The sequence below is a fragment of the Bos mutus genome, chromosome 4 (genome assembly GCF_027580195.1).
Source record: "Bos mutus isolate GX-2022 chromosome 4, NWIPB_WYAK_1.1, whole genome shotgun sequence".
NCBI classification, from domain to species: Eukaryota; Metazoa; Chordata; class Mammalia; order Artiodactyla; family Bovidae; genus Bos; species Bos mutus.
In genome coordinates, this window is record NC_091620.1 from 15,653,948 (window position 1) to 15,679,326 (window position 25,379).

The 25,379-nt window shown below is 37.5% G+C and overlaps 1 protein-coding gene across 1 annotated transcript in view; it reads left to right on the top strand.

Moving 5' to 3' along the window:
* Positions 1 to 25,379, top strand: part of CNTNAP2 (contactin associated protein 2) — a 2,330,533-nt gene that overhangs the window by 937,926 nt on the left and 1,367,228 nt on the right. The window contains exon 4 of the mRNA XM_070369076.1: positions 7,048 to 7,195. Within this exon, the coding sequence (XP_070225177.1) occupies positions 7,048 to 7,195 (148 nt within the window). The remainder of the gene's footprint in view (positions 1 to 7,047; positions 7,196 to 25,379) is intronic.

The window sequence follows — 25,379 nt, forward strand, 5'->3', positions numbered from 1 at the left end:
GTATAGTACCATTTGTCTAGAAACAATGGCCACATCTTAATTTAAAAATACTTGATTGCTAAAAAATGCTAGCCCTCATCTGAACCTTTAGGGAATTGTGATCTTTTAGCTGGTGGAGGATCTTGCATCAAAGTTGATGCTGCTGAGTGATCAACATGATGACTGTTGAAGGTTGGGGTGCCTGTGGCAATTTCTTAGGATAAGACAACATGAAGTGTGCTGTGTCAGTTGACTGCTCCTTTCATTTAAACACTTAGAGGCCATTCTCAGGCTATTAGCTGGCCTAATTTCAGTATTGTTCTGTCTCAGGGAATAGGGAGGCCCAAGGAAAGGAAAAGAGATGGAGGAATGGCAGGTCAGTGGGGAAGTCAGAATGTACAGAATGTTTATAGATTAAATTCATTCTTATATGGGTGTGGTTCAAGGCATCCCCAAGCAGTGGCATCAAAGGATCATTGACCACGCATCATGATAGTGGGTATAATAATAATGAAAAAGCTTGAAATATTGCAAGAATTACCAAATGTGACAGAGACCTGAAGTGAGCAAATGCTGTCGGAAAAATGGTGCCAGTAGACTTTCTCCAGGCAGTGGTGCCAGACACCTTCAATTATAAAAGCATCCCTGAAGCAAAAAAATGAGCCATACCTATAATATACAACAATACATACATATTATATAACTCAGTGTATTTAATGTATGTATGAAATCGCTCAGTTGTGTCCAACTCTTTGTGACCCCATAGACTGTAGCCTACCACGCTCCTCTGTCCATGGGATTTTCCAGGCAATAGTACTGGAATGGATTGCCATTTCCTTCTCTAGGGGATCTTCCCAACCCAGGGCTCAAACCCAGGTCTCCCACATTCTAGACAGACACTTTACCATCTGAGCCACCAATTTATTAGAGCATAGTTGATTTAAAATGCTGTGTTAGTTTTTGCTGTACATCAAAGTGAATCAATTGTATATATACAATATATATATACAATTGTATATATACATATATCCCCTCTTTTTTAGATTATTTTTCCATGTCGGTCATTACAGAATATTGAGTAGAGTTTCCTGTGCTACACAGTAGATCCTTGCTAGTTATCCATTTGACATATACTTCCATGCATTGGAGAAGGAAATGGCAACCCACTCCGGTGTTCTTGCCTGGAGAATCCCAGGGACGGGGGAGCCTGGTGGGCTGCTGTCTATGGGGTCGCACAGAGTTGGACACGACTGAAGCGACTTAGCAGCAGCAGCAGCAGCAGCAGCAGTGTGTATATATCAATTCTGATCTCCTAGTTTATCCCTACCACCCTTCCCATACCAGTAACCATAAGTTTGTTTCTACATCTACAACTCTATTTCTCTTTTGTAAATAAATTCACTTGTACCATTTTTTCTAGATTCCATATATAAGCGATATCATGTAATATTTGTCTTTGTCTGTCTCACTTCATTCAGTATTATAGTCTCTAGGCCCATCCATGTTATGATGAATGGCAGCAGTTTTTTTTTTTTTTTTATGATTGAGTAATATTCCATTGTGTGCATATACCAAATCTTTATCCATTCATCTGTCAATGAACACTTTGAGTGTTTCCATGTCCTGGCTATTGTAAATATTAAATATATCCATTGCATATTGTTTATTATTTGCCCCACTTTGTACTGACATACTATGTACTTTAATAATGCAAATGCCATGTGAGCTGAAGCTGTATTGTCCACTTGCATCTCCCCAGTGATTTGAATGGTATCTGGTGCATAAAAAGTTCTCATATATCTCCTGAGTGAATGAATGGATATATGAATATATAGCACTTTGAGCAGAAGTGCTAAGGTTGAGCCTTGGTGTGGCATCTGCCTCTCCTGAATCAGATGGATTAAGAGTGAATATTAGGTGACATTGTAAAGAAAATCTAGGTGCTGTTACTTAAAGAGAAGAGTTTGCTGGGAAGGGAAAGGATGGATGTCTACCATTTTATCCCCCCTTCCCTCTTTTTGTCGCCAATGCCAATATGTGAATAGATTTGTTTATATCATTGCTCTTACTCCGTCCTCTCAAAGTGTTATTAATTCTTCTTTTGAAACATTTTCCCTTCCCACCCCATGGCATTGACTTTGAACTCTATGACTCATCTTTCTGCCCCCAACTCGATCTCCCACCATCCAAGATCTTCTAAATATGGCTCTTATTCTACCATTTAGAAAAGAAACACATGCTATATTCTTCTGTCCACAATCAGAACTTGTTAAAACATTCATTTTCCAATATGAATGCTTCTTCCAGTCAGATTTATGTCCTTATCACTTATTTCTGAATACAGTTTATGTTTTCAGAGTCCACAATTTTAGTTCTAAAGTAGATTTTTTAGATAAGCTAGTCAGATCTTTTTGGGGGACAAACATGGAGAGAAGGAATAAAATAGATGAGGGCTAGAGAAGTTACCCCTAAAGAACAAAATTTCACCACAAGTACTAGACTCAGGGTATCTCCAGCCCTAGACCTGAGTTCCCTCTTTTCTGTGTGTGTGTGTGTATTTTTAATTAATTAATTAATTTTAATTGGAGGGTAATTACTTTACAATATTCTGTGTTTTGCCGTACATCAACATGAATCAGCCACAGGTGCACATGTGTCCCCACATCCTGAACCCCCTCCCACCTCCCTCCCCACGCCATCCCTCTGGATTGTCCCAGAGCACTGGCTTTGAGTGCCCTGCCTCCTGCATTGAACTTGTGCTGGTCATCTATTTTACATATGGTAATATACATGTTATTCTCTCAGATCATCCCACCCTCGCCTTCTCCCACATAGTCTAAAAGTCTGTTCTTTACATCTGTGTCTCTTTTGCTGCCTTGCATATAGCATCGTCATTATTGTCTTTCTAAATTCCATATCTATGGAATATGTTGTACTGGTGTTTCTCTTTCTGACTTCTGAGTTCCTTCTTTATTCTAGTCTTTCCCAGTCCGCTCCTGTGTCCTTCTCCCTTTCTATCTCCTAAACATCATTCTGTCCTCCTATCTAGTTAAAGTCTATCTCTTTCTATAGTTCTCCTGATTACATAGTTTTCATAGGATTCCAAGGATTATTGAAATCACTAGCTATGCCATACACTTCTGTACTTCGTTTTAATGCTGCCTTTTGCAACATTTTTAAAAAATATTTTATTTTAGGCCTGTGATATCAGGATTTATAGTGAGAAATATATATTTTTGGTCTTTATCCATGCTGTCTGCCACACAGCTTCTGAAACTCCTGGGATTTCCTAAGTGATAAGTGTGATAAAGCTGAAATGGGTGTCTTTTGTTATTCATAACAAATTCCTTTCAACCCACACCTGAGTTTATGTCAATGAGGTGATTTTTGAAAATCCCCTTGATAATCTTAAGATGAAACCAACCATGTGATTTGATTAGAGAGTTGAAACTTTCAGCCACATCCTGACCTCTGAGAAGGAGAGCAGGGCAGGAGATTGAGTTCAGTCCCCAGTGGCCAATGATTTGATCATCACAAATGCACACAGTAGCTGCCATAAAAATCTAGAATTTCAGGAGTTCAGAGCACTTGGTGAATAAATAGAGGTGCTAGGAGGGTGGGACACCTGGAGTGGGCCCGCAGCCCTTCTCACCCACCTTGCTCTGTGCATCTCTTCCATCTGTTCCTGAGTCGAATCCTTCAGCATAAACCAGTAAGCTAGTTTGCAAACTGTTTTCCTGTGTTCTGTGAGCTGCTCAGCAAGCAGTTGAACCTAAGGAGGGGGTCATGGGGACCTCTGATGTATGGTCTTTCAGAAGCATGTGTGGCAAACTGGGCTGGAGATTGGCATCTGAAGTGCGGGTGCTCTTGAGGAACTCAGCCCTTCACCTGTGGGATCTGAATCTACCTCCAGGTAGATAGTGTTAGGATTGAGTTAAGGTATGGAACACTGGCTGGTGTCCACAGAGAATGGCCTGGCGTGTGGGAAAACTCATATGTCTGGTGTCAGAAATGAAGTATTAGGCAAAACAGGAGAACACAGACCAATATTTTTTTTTTCTTTTTTCAGGCTTCATCAGACTAGAAATGTCTCAGAAACAGATTTCTAAGAAAGTTACTTACTGTCTGTGTTGTTTTTAATATTCATATACCACTTAACGCCATGTTAAGCATATGTGTGTGTGTGTTAATCACTCAGTCGTGTCTGACTCTGTGACCTCATGGACTCTAGCCCGCCAGGTTCCTCTGTCTATGGGATTCTCCAGACAAGAATACTGGAGTGGGTTGCCATTCCCTTCTCCAGGGGATCTTCCCAACTCAGGGATTGAACCTGGGTCTCCCACATTGAGGACGGATTCCTTACCATCTGAGCCACATGGAAGCTTATAGCTATATATGTTAAGCAAATAGTTGATCCTTAAGTTAAAATTGTTTGCTGGCTTTTGTTGAATCTTATTTAAGATAATATTTAGATTAATCTATATGTACTCAGGGAATTAATTCAGGGATTCTCACTGGTATTGCTTTTGAAGCCAGAACAACCAATAATGATATTAAAATGCAGCCAGTTTAATAAAATAAATTTGTGGCTTCTTTGTAAAACTAAAAGCTGGCTAGAAAAATACCTACAAAGAAAAAAGAGATCTGTTTTCCTTGATCAAATGTTGTCAGCATGATGCAAATAAGATGTCTATTTATGTGATGAAATTTAAGATCTAAAGCTCAAATGGTTTTGTCCAATGAAGAATTGAAGAGGATGCGGCTATGTTGAAAGGCAGTGGTAGTATGTATTGGTATGGCCAAAAAGTTTGGATTTGGATTTTTTTCCATAATATCTTATGAATGATAAAAACCTGAATGAACTTTTCAGCCAACACGACAGCTTCAGGAAAACCAAGGAGAATACAGTAGGAATCATTATTGAAGAATATCTCAGTTTCAAAAGCATATAATTGTATATTTTATAGACTATTAGGACTTCCCTGGTGACTCAGCTGATAATCCACCTGCAATGCAGGAGACATAGGTTCCATCCATGGGTCAGGAAGATCCCCTGGAGAAGGAAATGGCAACCCACTCCAGTATTTTTGCCTGGAAAAATCCCATGGAAAGAAAAGCCTGGCAGGCCATGTTCCATGGGGTAGCAAATAGTAGGATGCTGCTGAACACTAGCACGTGTGCGCACACACAAACACACACACACAGACACAGACTGTTACCCATTTTGCAGATTATTGGAGCCAACTGAATGTTCTAAAGAGTAGTTTAAATCTTGAGGAAATATTTCAACATACATTTTTGCAAACATGTATTTGTGTGCAATTAAACCAGAGCCTTCTGTTTCAAAGCTACTGTGCACTCTTTATTGAAAGTATCTCTTTACTTGCTTCATAATAATTTTATGTCTTATAAAAGCTATTGTAAAAGATACATTTAAGAGATAAAATTCTCATTTAATGTAGAAACAAATTCAAAATATCAGTTAAGAATGCAACAGGTTAGCCATGTAATATAGTGCTTTTTTTTTTATTGTTCTTTTTTTTATTTTATTTTATTTTTAAACTTTACATAATTGTAATATAGTGCTTATGTTGTATCATGTTATGACTTAAAATGTTCAGTGTTCTTTTTTATTTCAATGTTTAAGAGATTATTTTAAAAATACAAAAGAGGATCTCATGTGGAATATAGCTTTACAAAAACTCAAGTTATTTAAGATAGGGACAGCTAGAATGTGTATATGAAATTAAGGCTGCTGCTGCTGCTAAGTCGATTCACTAATGTCTGACTCTGTGCGACCCCATAGATGGCAGCCCACCAGGCTCCCCCATCCTTGGGATTCTCCAGGCAAGAACACTGGAGTGGGTTGCCATTTCCTTCTCCAGTGCATGAAGGTGAAAAGGGAAAGTGAAGTCACTCAGTCGTGTCCGACTTAGCGACCCCACGGACTATAGCCTACCAGGCTCCTCTGTCCATGGGATTTTCCAGGCAAGAGCACTGGAGTGGCTGCAGCTCATGTTTAAAACTAGAGAAGGAAATGGCCACTCACTCCAGTGTTCTTATTTTGGAGAGCCCATGGACAATGGAACCTGGAGGGCTACGGGGCATGAGGTCTCCAACTCAGACACAACTTAGAAACTAAACAAGAACAACAAAGCATGTTTTAAATAGCTTACACATGTATTTCTCATTTATTTGACATATTCTAAAATATTTTTGGTCTCTTGCTTTAAATCTTCTTTACTTTAAGTTATAATTTTATATTGATATTTTCCTGTTATTAGATTGCACACTCTTTTTGAGTGTAGCATCTATGGCTTTCCTTACTCCTAGGTTTCCCATATTACCTTGTGTTAATGCTTATTATGCAGTAAATGTTTTATAAATGTTTGCTGAGGAATGATGGCCATGACCAAAGAAAATCCTTTTGTTCTCTGCCAAAAAAAAAAAAAATAGACAATATGACCTTTCAACATAAAAAAAAAAATTGTGGCAAATAATTCTTGACAACATCTTCTATTAATAAGACATATGAAATGAATATGTTCACATATAGTTATGCTAATAAAATGTAGAAGTCCCTGACCTCTGCACAGTGTATTCAGTTGCTCTTTTTGCCAAACTCAATGTTGAAAAGATTTTTTCAGATTTCTGATGATGCCATGGGTAGTCATGAAGAGAAGATTTTTAAAAAGCAAGAAATATGGTTGGAGTGTGTTTAAAAAAAAATGCATACTGCATAGTTTAAATGTAAAATAATAGAACTCATAATTGTTTACTGGATACTGCAGTGTATGTCAGAGTGTTTCATTCTTTTAACATGTGTGTGCATTTCCATATATGAAAGAACCTGTGGAAACTTTGTCCTAGCTTGCATTTAAAATTGGCCCTGTTTTTCAAATAAAGAAAGTATGGAAGCTTTCTTCAATTAGTTTATGGTTTAGAGAATATAAAATACCTCCATTGCATAAGACAGTTTAAATTTATTTCAGCACATAGAGTACGTGGTGGTTTCTAAAGTAATTTGCCCTAATTTTCAAATCTCTCTCTCTTTTTTTTTTTTGCCAGGCATTTCCTGGGAACGTCAACTCTGATAGTGTTGTCCGGCACGATTTACAGCATCCTGTCATCGCCCGCTATGTCCGCTTTGTGCCTCTGGATTGGAACGGAGAAGGCCGCATTGGGCTCAGGATTGAGGTCTATGGCTGTTCTTACTGTAAGTACCATACTGTGGAAATTGGTGGTGGGGTTTTGCCATCTCCGTTTAGTTGGTAATTTCATTATTTTGAATTATTTTAGTTGCTTTCTCTGACAGTGAATTGCCATGTATCTTTATATAAAAAACATATCAAGTTGGTCATATGTTTTAAATATATATTTACATTTTTACATAAACACGCGTATAAGAATAAACAAATAATACCTTTAGTAGAGGATTTGGGAAATGATTGTTGTTAAGTGTACGAACACAGCAAAGCTTATTAATAAAAATGCATGAGGCCTTTTGAAATACCTGAAAAGTAGAAACCTGTGCTTTTATCCATCTTTCTGACTCTTTGGAATGGATTTTGAAAATAGTCTTAAGAACTTCCTTCTGCTTCTTTTCAATTTCACCTTTTGTTCTTTTTAAAACCAACCCCTGAGTTTTGATGTCAATTATATTTTATAAGTCTACAAGTTTTATTTGTTCCTTTTAAAAACTTACTCAGTTACCTAAAGAGTTTCTTCTCCTTTAGTTGTGTTTTTTATTATCTTTTTGTATTTTTTTAGTCATCACATCTATGTCTAATGATTTCAATGTATGAATTTTTAGGGATTGTCATTCTACTGTCTGATTCAGCCAGTTTTGTTAGGGGTATTTCTTTCCTCCTCCTCTTGGTCCTCCTTTTTTATTTTTTATATATATATATATAAGAGTATAGTTGCTTTACAGTGTTACGTTATCTTCTGCTGCACAGCACGGTGAATGAGCCACAGGTATGCACATACCCCCTCTTGTTTTGAATTTCCTTCCCATCTAGGTTACCACGGAGCACTGAGTAGAGTTCCCTGTGCTGAACTGTAGACCTTCATTTCTTCTTCTTAACATCCTTGTCTGCCTAGCCTTCTTGTCCTCATCTTTATGCTCATCTGTCTCCTTGGCTGTGACCTCAGATTCTTCTAAACATTATCTGTGGAACTCCTTTCAGGCCCGAGGTTGATGGTAGCTTCTGGAAAAGATGGATCTTTGCCTATTTGTTTCTGTGAAGGCATTCCTAACACACAATTACTGTAAAGACTACTTGAGGCTTTTTGAGGCTAGTGGGTACTACACATTCAGTTGGCAAACACAGGATTTGTAGACACTGGCTTTATTTTTATTGCCGGCTGTGCTGCGTGACTTGCAGGATCTTAGTTTTCTGACCAGGGACTGAACCCATGTCCTTGGCAGTAAAAGTGCTGAGTCCTAATCAGTGGATCACCAGGGAATTCCTCCAAACACCAGCTTTAGAATATGAATTGTCTGGTAAAATGGTCCTCTCCTCCCAGGAAGCTTTTCTTCCTGTTCTAATTGGCTGGGAAAGGCGAGGCTGGATACACACAGCATTGGGAATTAGATCAGCTTCAAGAAGGAATTTCCTACTAGACTTTCCCCCACCACTGCCTACAGACCCATAACAACAAAAGCTTAACTGCAATCAGAAAATGCAAATGTCCTATTGGAAAACCTTTATAAAAAGTAACAAAACATTTGATAGTTTATAATAAAAACTATATAAAAATTTCACCTCTGTATGAATTTAGTAACTATAATGATGACCAAATCATATTTCTTGTGTGTGTGTTTAGTCCTTCAATTCTGTCTGACTCTGAAAGAATCCTGGAGTGGCCATTTCTTCCTCCAGGGTCTCTTCCCAACCCAGGGATTGAACCCGGGTCTTCTGCCTTGCAGGTGGATTCTTTACCACTGACCTACCTGGGAAGATTAGGGAAGAACAGAACTCTGGGTTCACACTTATTCTAGCTGTCAGCATCAAGATGGGAGGGCTAAAACAAAATGGGATATTTTTGTCTGCATGACATATTTTCTAAGAAACATGTTCAGCTTTCAACAAATGAAAAAGAAGTAATATTCTCCATGGAAACATGCTATGTATAATCTATTTTATTAATAATTATTTATTGAGCAATTTTCATGGATCATGAAATATGCTCAATGTTAGTAGTATCACAGGGAATAAGATAAACATGGGATGAGAGACAAAGTAGAGCAATTATTCCAGTAGTGGTATCTATTGAGAAACATCATGAGAAACGGGGCTGGAAGAAGCACAAGCTGGAATCAAGAATGCCGGGAGAAATATCAATAACCTCAGATATGCAGATGATACCACCCTTATGGCAGAAAGTGAGGAAGAACTAAAGAGCCTCTTGATGAAAGTGAAAGAGGAAAAGTTGGCTTAAAGCTCAACATTCAGAAAACTAAGATCGTGGCATCTGGTCCCATCACTTCATGGGAAACAGATGGGGAAGCAGTGACAGACTTTATTTTTCTGGGCTCCAAAATCACTGCTGATGGTGACTGCAGCCATGAAATTAAAAGATGCTTACTCCTTGGAAGGAAAGTTATGACCAACCTAGACAGCATATTTAAAAGCAGAGACATTACTTTGCCAACAAAGGTCCATCTAGTCAAGGCTATGGTTCTTCCTGTGGTCATGTATGGATGTGAGAGTTGGACTATAAGGAAAACTGAGCACCGAAGAAATGATGCTTTTGAACTGTGGTGTTGGAGAAGACTCTTGAGAGTCCCTTGAACTGCAAGGAGATCCAACTAGTCCATCCTAAAGAAGACCAGTTCTGGGTGTTCATTGGAAGGACTGATGTTGAGGCTGAAACTCCAATACTTTGCCCACCTGATGGGAAGAGCTGACTCATTTGAAAAGACCCTGATGCTGGGAAAGAGCGAAGGCAGGAATAGAAGGGGATGACTGAAGATGAGATGGTTGGATAGGATCACTGACTCAATGGACATGAATTTGAGTAAACTTTGGGAATTGGTGATGGATGGGGAGGCCTGGCATGCTGCAGTCCATGGGGTCGCAAGAGTCGGACACAACTGAGTGACTCATCTGACTAAGTATCTGTTGGGCTACAAATTATGAGGGTTAAATTTTGCCCAAAGATACACAGCCTGAGTGCTTGAGCTGAAAGGGAAACCAGACATCCTGGTGGTACAACCAGAGCTCACTCCCACTACTATTTTCCTATTCCTAAATTCTAACAAAAACTCCATGGGATATTCACCAGCTCAATAAGTGAATTATATTGACACCCCAGAAGCAGCCATCAAGCCTTCTCTGAGTTACTACTACTTAAATTCACCTGATTTTTATCCCCATAGATTAAGGGTTTTTTTGTGTGTCTTTTTAATTTTAAATTTTCATACAAATGAAATGATAAATTACACATTATTTCCCCTCTGAGTTCTTTAGTTCAAAATAATATTTGTGAAAAATTACCCATTTTGTTATCTGAAGTATTTATTTAATTTCCTGAGTAATATTATTTTGTTGTATGCTTATTCTACAATTATGTATTCATTTCATGTTGATAAACATTGAGTTGTTTCCAGTTGTTGGCTATTTCAGTAGAATTGCTATAGACATTTTTCATGGTATAGAGCTAGGAAGGGTTAATACCAAATTAGGATACACAGAATTTTCCTAAAGTGGCTGGATCAATTTAGACTCTCAAAACCAAAGTACTAGAGTCCTCATTGTGCCACAAGTCCGCCATTTAGAAATGAATGTTTGAAAGTTTTAGCTGTGGTGGTGCATGTTCGTTATATGAAGGTTAGTTTTAATGAACATTTTTCAAGTTTTTAAAGAGGTTATCCTTACTGGTCATTTGTACACCCTCTATTTTGAAGGAATTGTTGAGAACCATGCCCGTACTTCTGTTGAATTGTCTTTTGTTTGTCTAATAATTTTTAAAACCAACCCTGCCTTTTTTTTTTTTTTTTCCTTCCTCATGATGCTATATAGACATGCATCTTACTTTTGAGATGGCTTTCTTTGGACATAGCCATTTTAAAACCAACACCGTCAATGAAGGTACTTTCGAATCCACAGTAAATGGCAAAAGCAGTGTGCCAAAGGTTGTATAGTCCATTGACTCAGATGCGATTTAAAATATGACAGTGTGTTCTGTAATCGTGTCAAGTAGCTTTGTAAAAAGGTGAGCGAGTGCTATCATGAGGTTTTCCATCAAGCCTGGTACTCAGCAATCACGAGATGAGAAGGAAACATACTTGAAGCTAAATAGGAAGCTTAGCTTTCCTAGTATATACACCTCTCTAGAGGAAAAAATCCTACACGTTGGGAAACTGGATTAATATTTATGCCAATAGATGCCAGTGGAGCAAATGATAAATTGACCACATAAAGTAAGATAAAACTTCATACCAAGTTGTAAATGTTCTAGATCTTCTCCAAACACAGCCACTCGTGGTTATTGAGCACTTGAAATGTAGTTAAGACAATTGAGAACTAAGCTTTATTTAATTTCCATTGATTTGAATTTGAGATTAACTAGCGTGACCATTGGCTACCATATTGGATGGTACAGATCATAAGAACCAAAGCAACTACTTCTTATTTCCCTCCTGTGTCCTTTTATAATTTAAGCAGCCTGTAACACTTATTTCTAATGGAAATCTCTAATTTTTTTCCTAGTTTGGAAAATGATACTTTAATCATCATGGGAACTGTCTCTACTATCAAAACTTTGATGACTAGTCTTTCCTCTGTTGCTGTTGCTTTATAGTTACTCAGTTGTGTCCTACTCTCTTGCAACCCCATGATGGACTGTAGCCCTCCAGGCTCCTCTGTTCATGGGATTTCCAGAAAAGAAAACTGGAGTGGGCTGCCATTTCCTTCTCCAAGTTATTTTTCTAACCAGGTGATTTTTCTAACTGATATCCAGACCCCATTATTTCTCATACATCTATGTATGAAGAATGTAAAATATACTTATATTTTTTTTTTCCAAGAAAAAATACATGTCTGTAATAAGAAAATGATGTGTTAAACATATTTATTATGGGAAGCGTTTCCAAGGTTACTGTGTGATAAATTTACTTGTATTGGAATTCAGACTAGAGTGGACCCTTAGATGGCTTTCTATTTTATTTTTTTTTCATTTATTGGACTATTGATTTGTCTCAAGGGCTTTGTTTAAGGTTTCAGTGATAAGGGAATTATGGATCTTTGAGAGGGGAAATTTCAGTCAGAAACAGTCATATTTTACCCCTTTAAAAATAGTAGTTCTGCCAGGGTCCAGCAAGGAGAATCTAGGCTTGCATCACTCACATGGAAAAATGATTTTTCTCATCGTCTAAGAAACCCCTTAGGGGAGTTGTCTGAGATCTGTCTTATACCTGCAGGTTAGGAAATGGGGTTGTTCTTCTTTTCCTTCAAAGTTTTCCAGAAGAACTAGAGAAGAAAAAAATATCACTAGATTGCTGCTTCTGTGGGAGTGTATACCTACTGTAATTCCTGTTGTATTTGTCAACTTTCTTCTCTGCAGTCTTCCCACAATCACTCTGTCATCTGAAAGATTAGGTACTTTTTAAGGCTGAAAGAAGTTCACTCTGTTCCAGGTGGAGGAAGTTTAGTTTCAGGCCACTGCTTTTAAGCCTCTAGGACCTCTGCTGTTTTTGTTTCCTGACTTGTCTTGATGATAATATGTATTCCAACTTCAATGAATTTTGACTCATTTTAAATCATTCTGCTCCCTCTACATTTGGTTTTCCTCAAATTTAGTTGAAACAAGGGCATGCTGTTATTTTAAAAACTTAATGATATTCCTCATGTCTTCTGACTCAGTAAGCTTGCTCCCCAAACACTGATGGTAATCTTCTTACTCTGTACCAAAGGGACTGCATGAAGCAGAAGGGAGAGGTCTTATTCTAATAACTTTCAAAAATCAGTTATCGCTGAAACACTCAAACATTCATCTTACAAAAGCCCTGCATGGTTTATTGATTAAAGTAGTGAGTGTTTTTTTATAGCATATACTGAATTAGCTTTTAACCGGAGTCTCCATAAATGTAAGGCAGCACCTTCGCAAATCAGGGTACACAGAAATCAAGGTGATTTTTATGTATGCATTCAGTGTGGATGAATAACTAGTAAAGCCTGTAAATATTTCCCAATGCAAATCCAGGTGGAAAATAAGTGCCAGATGGGGAGGAAGGCATATGAGGAGATGGTACATACAAGTAGTAGCAGGACAGTGTTTTGTCCTCTTCATGCTGTGCTAGTGGGAATATCCTCTTCTTGGGACCACAGTCTACTCCCCTAGCGCCCTTGCAGCCTAGACAGGAGATGCTGCCATGCGTGTGTATATTAGGTTCCAAGGGCTGTTGTAAAATAATACTATGAACTGTGAGCTTAGGACAACAGAAATTTATTCTCTCATGGTTCTGGAGACATAAGTCTGGAATTAAGGTGTTAGCATAGTTGTTTCTGTCTGGAGACTTGGAGTAACTGACCCATACCTCTCCTCTAGCATCTATTGGTGGTGGTGGTGTTTAGTAGCTCAGTCGTGTCCAACTCTTTGTGACCCCATGGACTGCCGCACGCCAGGCTTCCCTGTCCATCACCAGCTCCTGGAGCTTACTCAAACTTATTTCCATTGAGTCAGTGATGCCATCCAACCATCTCATCCTCTGTTGTCCCTTTCTTCTTCCACCTCCAATCTTTTCCAGCATCAGAGTCTTTTCTGATGAGTTGGTTCTTCACATCAGGTGGCCAAAGTATTGGAGCTTCAGCTTAAGCATCAGTCTTTCTAGCGTCTGGTGGTTGTCAGCAGTTCTTGGTGTTCTGTGACCTCTTGCTGCATCATTCCAATGCCTGCCTCTGTCTTTACATGGTTGTCTTCCCTCTGTGTGCCTGTCTCTGTATCTTCACATGGGTATCTTATCTCTATGTATTTATGTCTCAGTATCTTTACATGGCTCTCTTGCCTCTGTGTGTCTGTCTCTGTACCTTCACATGACCATCTTCCCTCTGTATTTCTATCTCTGTGTCTTCACTTGGCTGTCTTACAAGGACATCAGTCATTGGAGTCACCCTTACCCAGTATGACTTCATCTTGAAGGAACTGATTACCTCTGCAAAGACCCTATTTCCAAGTAAGGACACATTTTGACTTTCTTGGTGGTTATGTGTTTGGGAGAAATGTAATTCAACCCAGTGCAGTATTTATTCATTGAGATAAGTAAGAATTTCCATGAAGATCAGTGTAGTTGGGCAGAGAAATAAGAAATACTTCTGAATGTCAACCCATGTTTTCCTGTTTACATTAGATGTTTCATTTTGCATAATACTTATATTGTTGTGTTTTGTGTTCATCTGATGCACACATACATACATACACATACATTCATGAAGTTTAAATTTTGGGAATCAATGTATCATCACACAGATTCATCTATCTCATTAGCATTTGTTGAATTGTATTTGTAAAGCATTCTACTAATTTAAAATCTAAAATGCAAATCAGATCCTATCACACCTCTGCTTAAAGCACTTTACGAGCCTACCTAGAAAGTCTGAGTTGTTCGCTTGAAATACAGTGCCTGTCCTATTACCTCTGCTGCTACATCGTGTCATTTGCATGTTGTACTCTGTGCTCCGCTATACAAACTGTCCTTTTTTCTGAGTATCTGACCTGCTTCTGTAACTTGCACTCACTCAAAGTATCCTCCCTCTCCATCATTCTCCTGATCAATTTGTCTTATCCTCCAAGATTCAGTTGAGATGTGATTTCCAAGAAGAAGGTTTTTCTGAATTTCTATGAGCCACATAATTTATTTTTACATAGTCAATTATACTATGTATTAGGTTGTTGCAAATGTACTTGTGACTTCAGAGCATGAAGTTTAAATCATTGTATTGTCATTCAGTCGCTCAGTCATGTCCATCTCTTTGCAACACCACGGACTGCAGCATGGCAGCCTTCTCGGTCCTTCACGATCTGCGGGAGTTTGCTCAAACTCATGTCCATTGAGTAGGTGATGCCATCCAACCACCTCAGCTTCTGTTGTCCCATTCTCCTCCTGTCCTCAATCTTTCCCAGAATCAGGGTCTTTTCCAGTGAGATGGCTCTTCGCATCAGATCATTATAACTAGGCTCAAACGTATCTTTATAAACAAAATATGAACCATTACAATCAACACATTTTTGCCAATAAGAAATAAGTTTGTTTGTTCTTTTAGTGTACAAAATCTGTGCTTTGGGGTTTGACAAACTCTTGGAAAACATTTTCTGCCACCTGCTGGTTGTGGAAGGATTTTCCCTGCAAAAAGTTGTCAAGACAGCTTGAAGAAGTGGCAGTCAGTTGACAGAGGGCAGGTGAATATGGTGGATGAGGCAAAACTCTGTAGCCCAGTTCGTTCAACTTTTGAAGCATTGCTCGTGCGATATGCAGTCAGGCATTGTTGTGGAGAAGACGTGGGTCCTTTCTACTGAAGAAATGCTGTCTGCAGGCATTGCAGTTTTTGGTGCATCTCATCAATTTGCTGAGCATACTTCTCAGATACAATGGTTTCACCGGGATTCAGGAAGCTGTGGTGGATCAGACAGGCAACAAACCACCAAACAGTGACTGTGACCTTTTTTTAGTGCAAGTTTGGTGTTGGGAATTGCTCTGTAGCTTCTTCTCAGTCCAGCCACTGAGCTGGTTGTTGCCAGTCATTGTATAAAATCCACTTTTCGTCACATGTCACAATCCAGTCAAGAAATGGTTCATTGTTGTTGAATAAACATAAAAGAAGACATTTCAAAAGGACAATTTTTTTTTTAATTTTTGGTGAGCTCAAGAGGTACCCATTTATTGAGGTTTTTCACCTTTTCAATTTGCTTCAAATGCCAAACCACCACAGAATGGGTGATGTTGAGTTATTTGGTAAATTCTTGTGTAGTTATAAGAGGATCAGCTTCAATGAGCCTCTCATTTCCTTGTTGTTGGCTTTCAATGACTTGCCACTGTGCTGCTCATCTTCAAGGCTCTTGTCTCCTTTGTAACACTTCTTGAATCACCATTGAACTATATGTTCATTAACAGTTCCTGGGCCAAATTAATTGTTGATGTTGCGAGTTATCTCTGTTACTTTACGACCCATTTTTGAACTCAAATAAAAAAATCACTCAAATTTTCTTTTTTTTCTAACATAATTTCCCTAGTCTAAATAAATGTAAAATACACCACAAGTAATGTCATTAGAAAAAAAAAAAAAAAAAGGAAAGAAATGAGCATTAAAATGCTGTACAACATAAATATGTTTATTTAAGAATGTATTCCTTTATCAACTGGCAAAGTTCAGCAATGCAAAACTGCACTTACTTTTGCACCAACCTAATAAATATTTCTGGTATTTATTTATCAAATATTTGATATTTGTCGAAACATTCCAAAATATAGCAGACTGTAAGATATTGGAGGGAGAAGGCAGAGAGTCATCTTAGCTGTCATTTGCATTCCACTAATTAGCACATTCCCAGCATACAATTTATGTTTGCTGAACTGAACTAATGTCTGATCTAAATGATACAGACCTAATTTATTCCCTCAGTGAAAATTGATTACTGTTTGATGGTGTATAGATTCTTTCATTGGTTGAACAGAGTATGATTCTGTTATATAAGGGGCCCACAGAATGTTGAAATAATTGCTAAATTGAATATCTTAATAGATGTATCAAAAGAGTCTTAAAAACTCAGTATTTCAGTATTTCTTTCTCCAGTTAAACATTTCTAGACTTTGTTTTATTTCTATTTAAAGTTATCTTAAAGTACAATTTCATGAGGATGCTTCATGGATTAGAAATATGAATAGTTTAGTATCAGAAGGAAGAATATCGCACTTATTAATTTACTTGAATTTTATATCAAGTAATGTGTAAATGAAAGTAAATTAATAAAGTTTTAGTCTCTCAGTGGTGCCCAACTCTTTGCAACCCCATGGACTGCAGCCTACCCGGGTCCTCTGTCCATGGAATTTTCCAGGCAAGGATACTGGAGTGGTTTGCTATTTCCTTCTCCAGAAATATAAACATAGATTTAACAGGGACTGCACTGACTGCCCAGTGGTTAAGACTTGGCCTTCCAATGCAGGGGTGCAGGTTCCACCCATGAGACTAAAAGATTAAACAGAAGAAGTACTGTAACAAATTAAATACAAACTTTTAAAATGTTCTACATCAAAAAAATCTCTTTAAAAAATAGATTTAATAGCTATCAAAGTCAAGTTACACATAGTAAAGAGATAATTAAAATTGTCATGCAAATATATTATATATGCAAGGACATGCTGTGATCTTTAGCTTGTGTGCAATTAGATAAAAATAAATGCATTTGCTGTGTATAACCGGAAATAGTCTTGTTATTAAGAGAAATGAAACTTTGATTCAAGCATAAATAGTGTTATTCCATTCTTTAAAAAGTAGGTTGTATTTCAAACTGGAATTGGGATACTTTGAAATAGACTGTGTATATCTAATTATGGGTCTGGAAATGAATTTGAGCAAACTCTGAGAGATAGTAGAGAATTGAGGAGCCTGGCATGCTGCAGTCTATGGGGTTGCAAAGAGTTGGACACAACTTAGCAACTCAGTAACTGTTGCGGATCACCTCACTGGTGATAACATCACTACTGATCATTCTTGCAGCAGTCTGATATTTGTTGAGTTAGTGAAAATGTACTGGATCATTTGTGTCATGGTCTTTACTTTTTTAACAATCTAAAAGTATAGATATAAAACATAACAAGCATCATTTTATGTAGTAAAAAGTCAGGTACTTAGTTTCATTCGTAGATTGACATTTGAGGCTGACATTTGCATTGGAAGGAAATTTACCATATGAAAAACAAAGAAATGCATTCTCATTTTTCATGTCTATGGAGATACTAGCTTTCAGCATTTAATTAATTTTTTCGAGTGTAATTTATTTACTTGCAAGATACTGTTGAATCTGTTCAATGAGAAGACATAGCAAGTGTAGCATTCTACTTTAAGTACAAGGCAGTCACAAATGACAGTTAGTTCATATTTTGGAAAAATATTTAGTAAGTCACTGGTTTAGAAACAGATATTCCTTGTATTGCTTACTTCAAAATCTAACTTTAAACTTACCCTTGAGAATTTAAGAGTTCACATATAAAATCAACAGTGTTGATTTAAAGAAAACTAAAATTATTAGTACCAAATAACATATAAGCCCCATGTTTGCAGCCCCAAATTAGGAATAATCATATACTTCTATTATTGTGGAATAAGAAATGATATATTTTTATTGAAAATGTTAGTCCAAAGTTCTTTTCATAAGATAATTTTCCAAGAAAAAATAAGCATATTAAAGCAAAGCATAATATTTTATAACTTGCTGAAGATAATAAAATGATGAAAATAACCATGCTTCAATGTGATTTACAAATAAGGCATTTCGATTAAAACAAAGATATGTATGTGTGCTCTACCAGAACTTGAAAAACTTCCCAAGAGACCTCCAGCCCAATCCCTTATTTTACTAATGAGGAAGCCAAAACTAACAGATTTATGTGATTTGCATAAGGGGTTCATTGCAGAGGTAGGAATCCTGCAAAGCATTCTGGAGCAATGCTTCCTCTTTGACATTTGATACCTCACCCCTCTTATTAATTATTCTTTTCTTTTTCTCTACTCACTAGGACTTTTTATAATCACAGTGGTGACCTACATAAAATATTATTTGTAGATTTCAGTGACTATAAACATTCTTAATGGTTTTCACTGTAAAAACCTATACAAGGAGATATTTACCAAGAAAAATATCTCAACAATATTGCATATCCCTAATGTCCAGTAGGAAAATTTAAATGACTGATTGTCAAAATTTATGCATTTAAGGACAACTTGAAAACAATACAACTCAACCTTTCTTTGCATTTTTTGGTGCAGAATGTTTATCAACCTTAGTGTATTTCCAAGAAAATCTCAGCTCCTGAGATCTTTTAACTCCTTTTTACATAAATATTAATTCTTATATATATGTTAGGTAATTGCAAACAGCATTAAAATTCAAGCTACAGTTATATAGTTCATCAATATTTTTCTTACAATTCTTGTCTGATACAAGGGAAGAAGTAAAATTTAAAGTGTTGCAAATATAAACTGAGTTTTTTAAAAATTCATTTTCTATTCCTGAGTTGTTAGTCTGAATTATCTCTATTTAAATTAGCTTAGCTAGGGGGAGAGAAGAACAAATATTTAAATTGGCAATTATCACCTTCATGAATTGAAAGTAATAATATAATAAAATAATCATTTAATAAGCTGACTTTTATAATTCTAACAATCCCAATTACTTGAACATATCATTTAAAAATTAGAAATCAGTCATTTTAAAACCTTTGATTATTTATTCTTATTAAACTAGTGTCCAATCATTTATACCTAGACTTGAAGAGAATTATCACAGTTTTCCTTTTTATACTCCTATTATGGATGGAAAACATATGTAGTATTGGATTGGCCAAAAGGTTCATTCAAGTTTGTCCAAAGGAGGTAACAGAAAAGTTGAAATGAGCTTTTTGGCCAACCCGATATTTTCTTATGCTCCAAACAATGTCGTGTTGATCTTTCAGCCTTCGTGATTGTTTTGGGAGAAGGTAAAGAAGCTGTTCTATGATTCACTTCATTTCCAGTTCCTGGGGAAATGTTCTTAAGGAAGAAAGATGGCAGCTGACCTGCGCCAATTTCTTTAAACATTCCAATTATGGTACCTGGAAGCTCCGCCAAATAATTATCTTTTCTAGGAGGAAAGTCTTCATCTGTGGAATGTTTTTAATAGCATATCTCTTTTTAGGTTGCTTTAGTTTCTCTGGTTTATATTCATGGCTCCCTGAAAAATAATTCTTAAGCTAGGTAATTATTGAGGTGCTGAATGAAAGTTTCATAACCTGAATGCTCAGAAATAGGTAGGACATATGCCTCACCCCCGGGTCAGGACGATCCCCTGGAGAAGGGTGTGGCAACCCACTCCAGTATTTTTGCTTGGAAAATCACATAGACGGAGGAGCCTGGTGGGCTACAGTCCACGGGGTTGCAGAGTCAGACAAGAATGAGTGGCTAACACTTTCACTTTGATGCCTCATCCCTGAGCTAAGGGAACAGTCTGGGCTGGGGGACCTTACACATGGGAGCAGGGTGTGAGGCGAAGTAGGTGGCAGGTTATCTGAATTACCTGACACCCTTCTCATTTTTCTTAGGTGTTAATGTACATACTATCGGGCCTTAATTTTAGGTCTTACATTAAAATCTCTCGATTACTTGTTTCTTAAAGTTATGGTAAAATTAGGCTCTGGATAAAACCTTTATTTGTATAAATGTGATTTAACCATCTAATCCAAATACCACCACGTGGATTGTATTAATTACCAGACTTGGTCAAATCAACAGCATGCAAAACCTCAAGCAGTGTTCTTCCTTCCCTGTAGTTAAGCAACTGTTTATCAGGTTGCATATATTTAGTTTGTGCTATTTTAAACTCTCTAGCAACTGCATTTGCGTACCATACGAAATAAATCTAGAGATTGGACAAGTACCTTCTTACAATTATTTTGGAATGAAAATGTTCCAGTGCTTGGGAGGGGAATCCTCTTTCCTATGGCATTGTGTTTAAATTCAAAAGATCATTCCTGTCCTGATATCATTTTATAAGGCTTTCCTGTGTTGTGCAGGAGAAGGTGAAAGTGTGACTGAATTTACTCAGTGTTACAAGTATTTGAGTACACCTGGTTCAGTGGCCCCTCTGATTAACCTCTACTCCAAATTCAGATACGTTATGTCCATCTATTACAGGGGATGGTTTTAGTTGACCCAAAATAATGCATATTTACTAATGCTAGAGTCAGCATGCAAAGAGCAGGTGCAGTGATTATTACCACACAACCCAGGGAGAGGTCCAGAAGCAGGTCTGAGGGCTGCAGCAGAAAGGGGCTTTCTCCAGCTGAGCTTTCATCAACCATGTTTATGGTGAAATGAGACACAAATTCATTTAAAACCATGCTACTGAGGAGGTACTCAATTCAAGGTCATAAGATGACTGGAGAACACGTTGTGTTTCCCCCTTCATCACAGAACAGTGTGGACTCATTCTGGTCTTGGCCCCAAACTTTTCAGCGTGATGGTAGAATCTCCTCCATCTCCCACATGATCTTCCAATGTCACTCGAGATCACCTCATTGCCTTCAGTTTTTCTAGTTTGTGGCACTTATTCTCTATTTTCTTTTTACTTACTTTTCTTTAATATTTCTAAAATAAAATAATGAATGTTTTAAAGCAAATCACATTTTATACTCTGGCAGCAGAGAATATCAGTATAGATCAAAGTCTCTCCTCCTTGACACCGTTGATGTTTTTGGCTGGATAATTCACTGTTGGACGTGGCAGGAAAGAGGCTGTCCTGCTCATTGTAAATGGAATATCAAGCAGCATCCCTATATTGTATGTATTCGATGCTAGCTGCACATCTTGCCTCCTCCAGTTTTGACCACAAAAATTGACACCAGACATTAGGAGATGTCTCCTGGGGGTGAGGGGCTAAATTGCTTACCCTCCATCCCCGGCTGAGTTCTGCAAGTACAGATAGTGTTTGTCAGCAACTGTAATTGATTCATTATATTGTTAGTCACTTTGAGATAAGAAAATAGATACATTTTTAGAATCAGTTTAATTTTTCTTCTATATTTTAGTGCCTGCTATGTGCAGAAAGTATATTCTGTATGCTTAAATTTGCTTAGACTTAATATTGATGAAGGTATTAGTCATGGTATTATCCTGAACTTATAGAGATCAATCCCCTATGTATGCAGTACCAATGGGAAACACCACTCTATCACCTTATTGACATCAGTATTGCAAGGGAAAATCACGCGTTGAATTCTCATATCTTTTATCTGTGCTATTTGTGAAGAATCATGCAAAATTTCTCCTAATTTTCTAAAATACAAACTGTTTTATCTTGATTAATGGTCAGATCATCATTACTTTGTCTTTAGTTGCATAGTCTATTCAGCTAGAATAAGTTTGTATTCTATCTTGACTGTTTTTACATTTTTTTAAATGTGAATTTAAGTTTGAGATCAAAATAAGATTGACTGGATCCTTTATAACATTTAGGTTGAATGATATTTGTATGACTGTTCCTTGCATTTCACCTTTGCCACTAGACAGTTAAAAATGATAGAAATATTATAGAATAGGCCTTGCTAATAGTCTACATATTCATATTGTTTTCACACACTCCATTCAGACTTGCAAAACATTGACTTTTAATGTATAGTGTGAAGGCTGATTTTCTCTAAAAGAGAGGAAACAAGTTAAACGAAGCTTTATTCTACTTCTCAACTTCCTTTTCAAATGGTTCTATGACTACTGATTAAGGAAAGAAGAAAGGCCTGGCTTTACATTTTTAATAACACTTCCGTTGACCGCATAATTCCACATAACCCTGTGAATATATGCAGTAATCTGTGTCAAATATTTCCAATCCATATGACATGCCATGCCTCCTCCTCCCTCCCTACCACATAGGCCTGTGCTAAGAAACAAAACTCAGAGAAGGCGATGGCACCCCACTCCACTACTCTTGCCTGGAAAATCCTATGGATGGAGGAGCCTGGTAGGCTGCAGTCCATGGGGTTGCTAAGAGTCAAGCATGACTGAGCGACTTCACTTTCATTTTTCATTTTCATGCATTGGGGAAGGAAATGGCAACCCACTCTAGTATTCTTGCCTAGAGAATCCTGGGGTTGGGGGAGCCTGGTGGGCTGCCATCTATGATGGGGTCACACAGAGTTGGACATGACTGAAGCGACTTAGCAGCAGCAGCAAGAAATGGAATGAAGTTACAAGTGAATGCTTTTTGGATTTTGAGAGTTAAATAGCTGTGTCATCTTAATCATGTTTATTCAGAGATGTACATAGCAGAGCATAAAAGGTAGAAAGAACTATGCTTTATATAGAGATTCAAGCAGTTTCTTCAGTGGATGATGTCATTACATTGGTTTGGCTGATTTTTTTTATTGCTATAAATTGAACTGACCGAATCAGAGCTATTTGGATAGTTCCAGGCAGCTTCAACATAGTTCAGATAATTCACTTATTTCATAATAATCTTGACCACAAAATTGATTTCTTTTTTGGTAAAAGGAAATTCAATACCTTTTAGGGGGGTGGAAGTAAAGAATAGGAATGCTATTGGTTATGATCTTCTAACCTGTATTATACTGGGGTCGCATTTCAAAATTAAGTATCAATATATCACTTGTATCAATTGTTCTTTTTAGACAGTTGAAAATTATTATTACTTGTATTAAAGTATAGTTGATTTACAATGTTGTATTGCTGCTATACAGCAAACTGATTCAGTAATATATATAAATACATATATATATTTACACATTTTTAAAAAAATTCTTCTCCATTAGGTTTTATCATAGGATATTGAATGTAGTTCCTTGTGATATACAGGAGGACCTTGCTTATTTATCCATTCTGTCTGTGTTGACTTGCGTCTCCTAATCCCAAACTCCCAATCCATGCTTCTCCCCCCATCCCTCCCGCCATGTTTACCTTGCAATTAAGGAACAAGAGGGTGACTTGGTTAACTAAACTATCATTCGTTTAGATGAATTATCACTAGTGCTCATCAGAAATGTATCTGCTAGGAAATATTGGATCTATAAGCTGAGAAACAGCTACTATTTATTAAGTGTTTATGGCCTAGTCCCACTTTGCAAATGAGAGAATTACCAGCATTTCAAAAAGTGTCTTACCCACATATCCCCAACATTGTCAGTCTAAATTGTAATCTTTCCACCAAAGCATGTTATCTCCTAAACAGCTTAAAACCAGAGCGTAGAGATCCACAGTGAGGATAGTAATAATAATTACTACTATTATAATTATGTATATGAAAGGATCCAGCATTGACTGCACATTGACAATGTCTGATATTGTGCTCAGTTCTGTATTTAGTCCTCTCCAAAGCCTTTGACTGTGTGGATCACAATAAACTGTGGGAAATTCTGAAAGAGATGGGAATACCAGAGCACCTGACCTGCCTCTTGAGAAACCTATATGCAGGTCAGGAAGCAACAGTTAGAACTGGACATGGAACAACAGACTGGTTCCAAATTTGAAAAGGAGTACATCAAGGCTATATATTGTCACCCTGCTTATTTAACTTCTATGCAGAGTACATCATGAGAAACGCTGGACTGGAAGAAGCACAAGCTAGAATCAAGATTGCCAGGAGAAGTATCAATAACCTCAGATATGCAGAAGACACCACCCTTATGGCAGAAAGTGAAGAGGAACTCAAAAGCCTCTTGATGAAAGTGAAAGTGGAGAGTGAAAAAAAGTTAGCTTAAAGCTCAACATTCAGAAAACGAAGATCATGGCATCCGGTCCCATCACTTCATGGGAAATAGATGGGGAAACAGTGGAAACAGTGTCAGACTTTATTTTTTGGGGGGACTCCAAAATCACTGCAGATGGTGACTGTAGCCATGAAATTAAAAGACACTTACTCCTTGGAAGGAAAGTTATGACCAACCTAGATAGCATATTCAAAAGCAGAGACATTACTTTGTCAACAAAGGTCTGTCTAGTCAAGGCTATGGTTTTTCCAGTGGTCATGTATGGATGTGAGAGTTGGGCTGTGAAGAAGGCTGAGCGCCGAAGAATTGATGCTTTTGAACTGTGGTGTTGGAGAAGATTCTTGAGAGTCCCTTGGACTGCAAGGAGATCCAACCAGTCCATTCTGAAGGAGATCAGCCCTGGGATTTCTTTGGAAGGAATGATGCTAAAGCTGAAACTCCAGTACTTTGGCCACCTCACGCGAAGAGTTGACTCATTGGAAAGGACTCATGCTGGGAGGGATTGGGAGCAGGAGGAGAAGGGGACGACCGAGGATGAGATGGCTGGATGGCATCACTGACTCGATGGATGTGAGTCTGAGTGAACTCCAGGAGTTGGTGATGGACAGGGGGAGGCCTGGCGTGCTGCAATTCATGGGGTCACAAAGAGTCGGACACAACTGAGCGACTGAACTGAACTGAACTGAACTGAACCCTTAATACTGCTACAGATTAGAAACTCTTGTCATCTCCATTTACCAGTGAGAAAACTAGGAACTAAATAAGTTTTTGTTTACTCATTCAACCAGTGAATATAAAAACCAGAATAATGAAGTATTTGTTTATTGATTGCCTATTTCTGAATGCTTCCATAGGAACAACTGGGAAAGAAAAAATAAATTTTCTGTGCCCGAGTAAAGTATAATACACCTAAAATAAAAATGTTTCC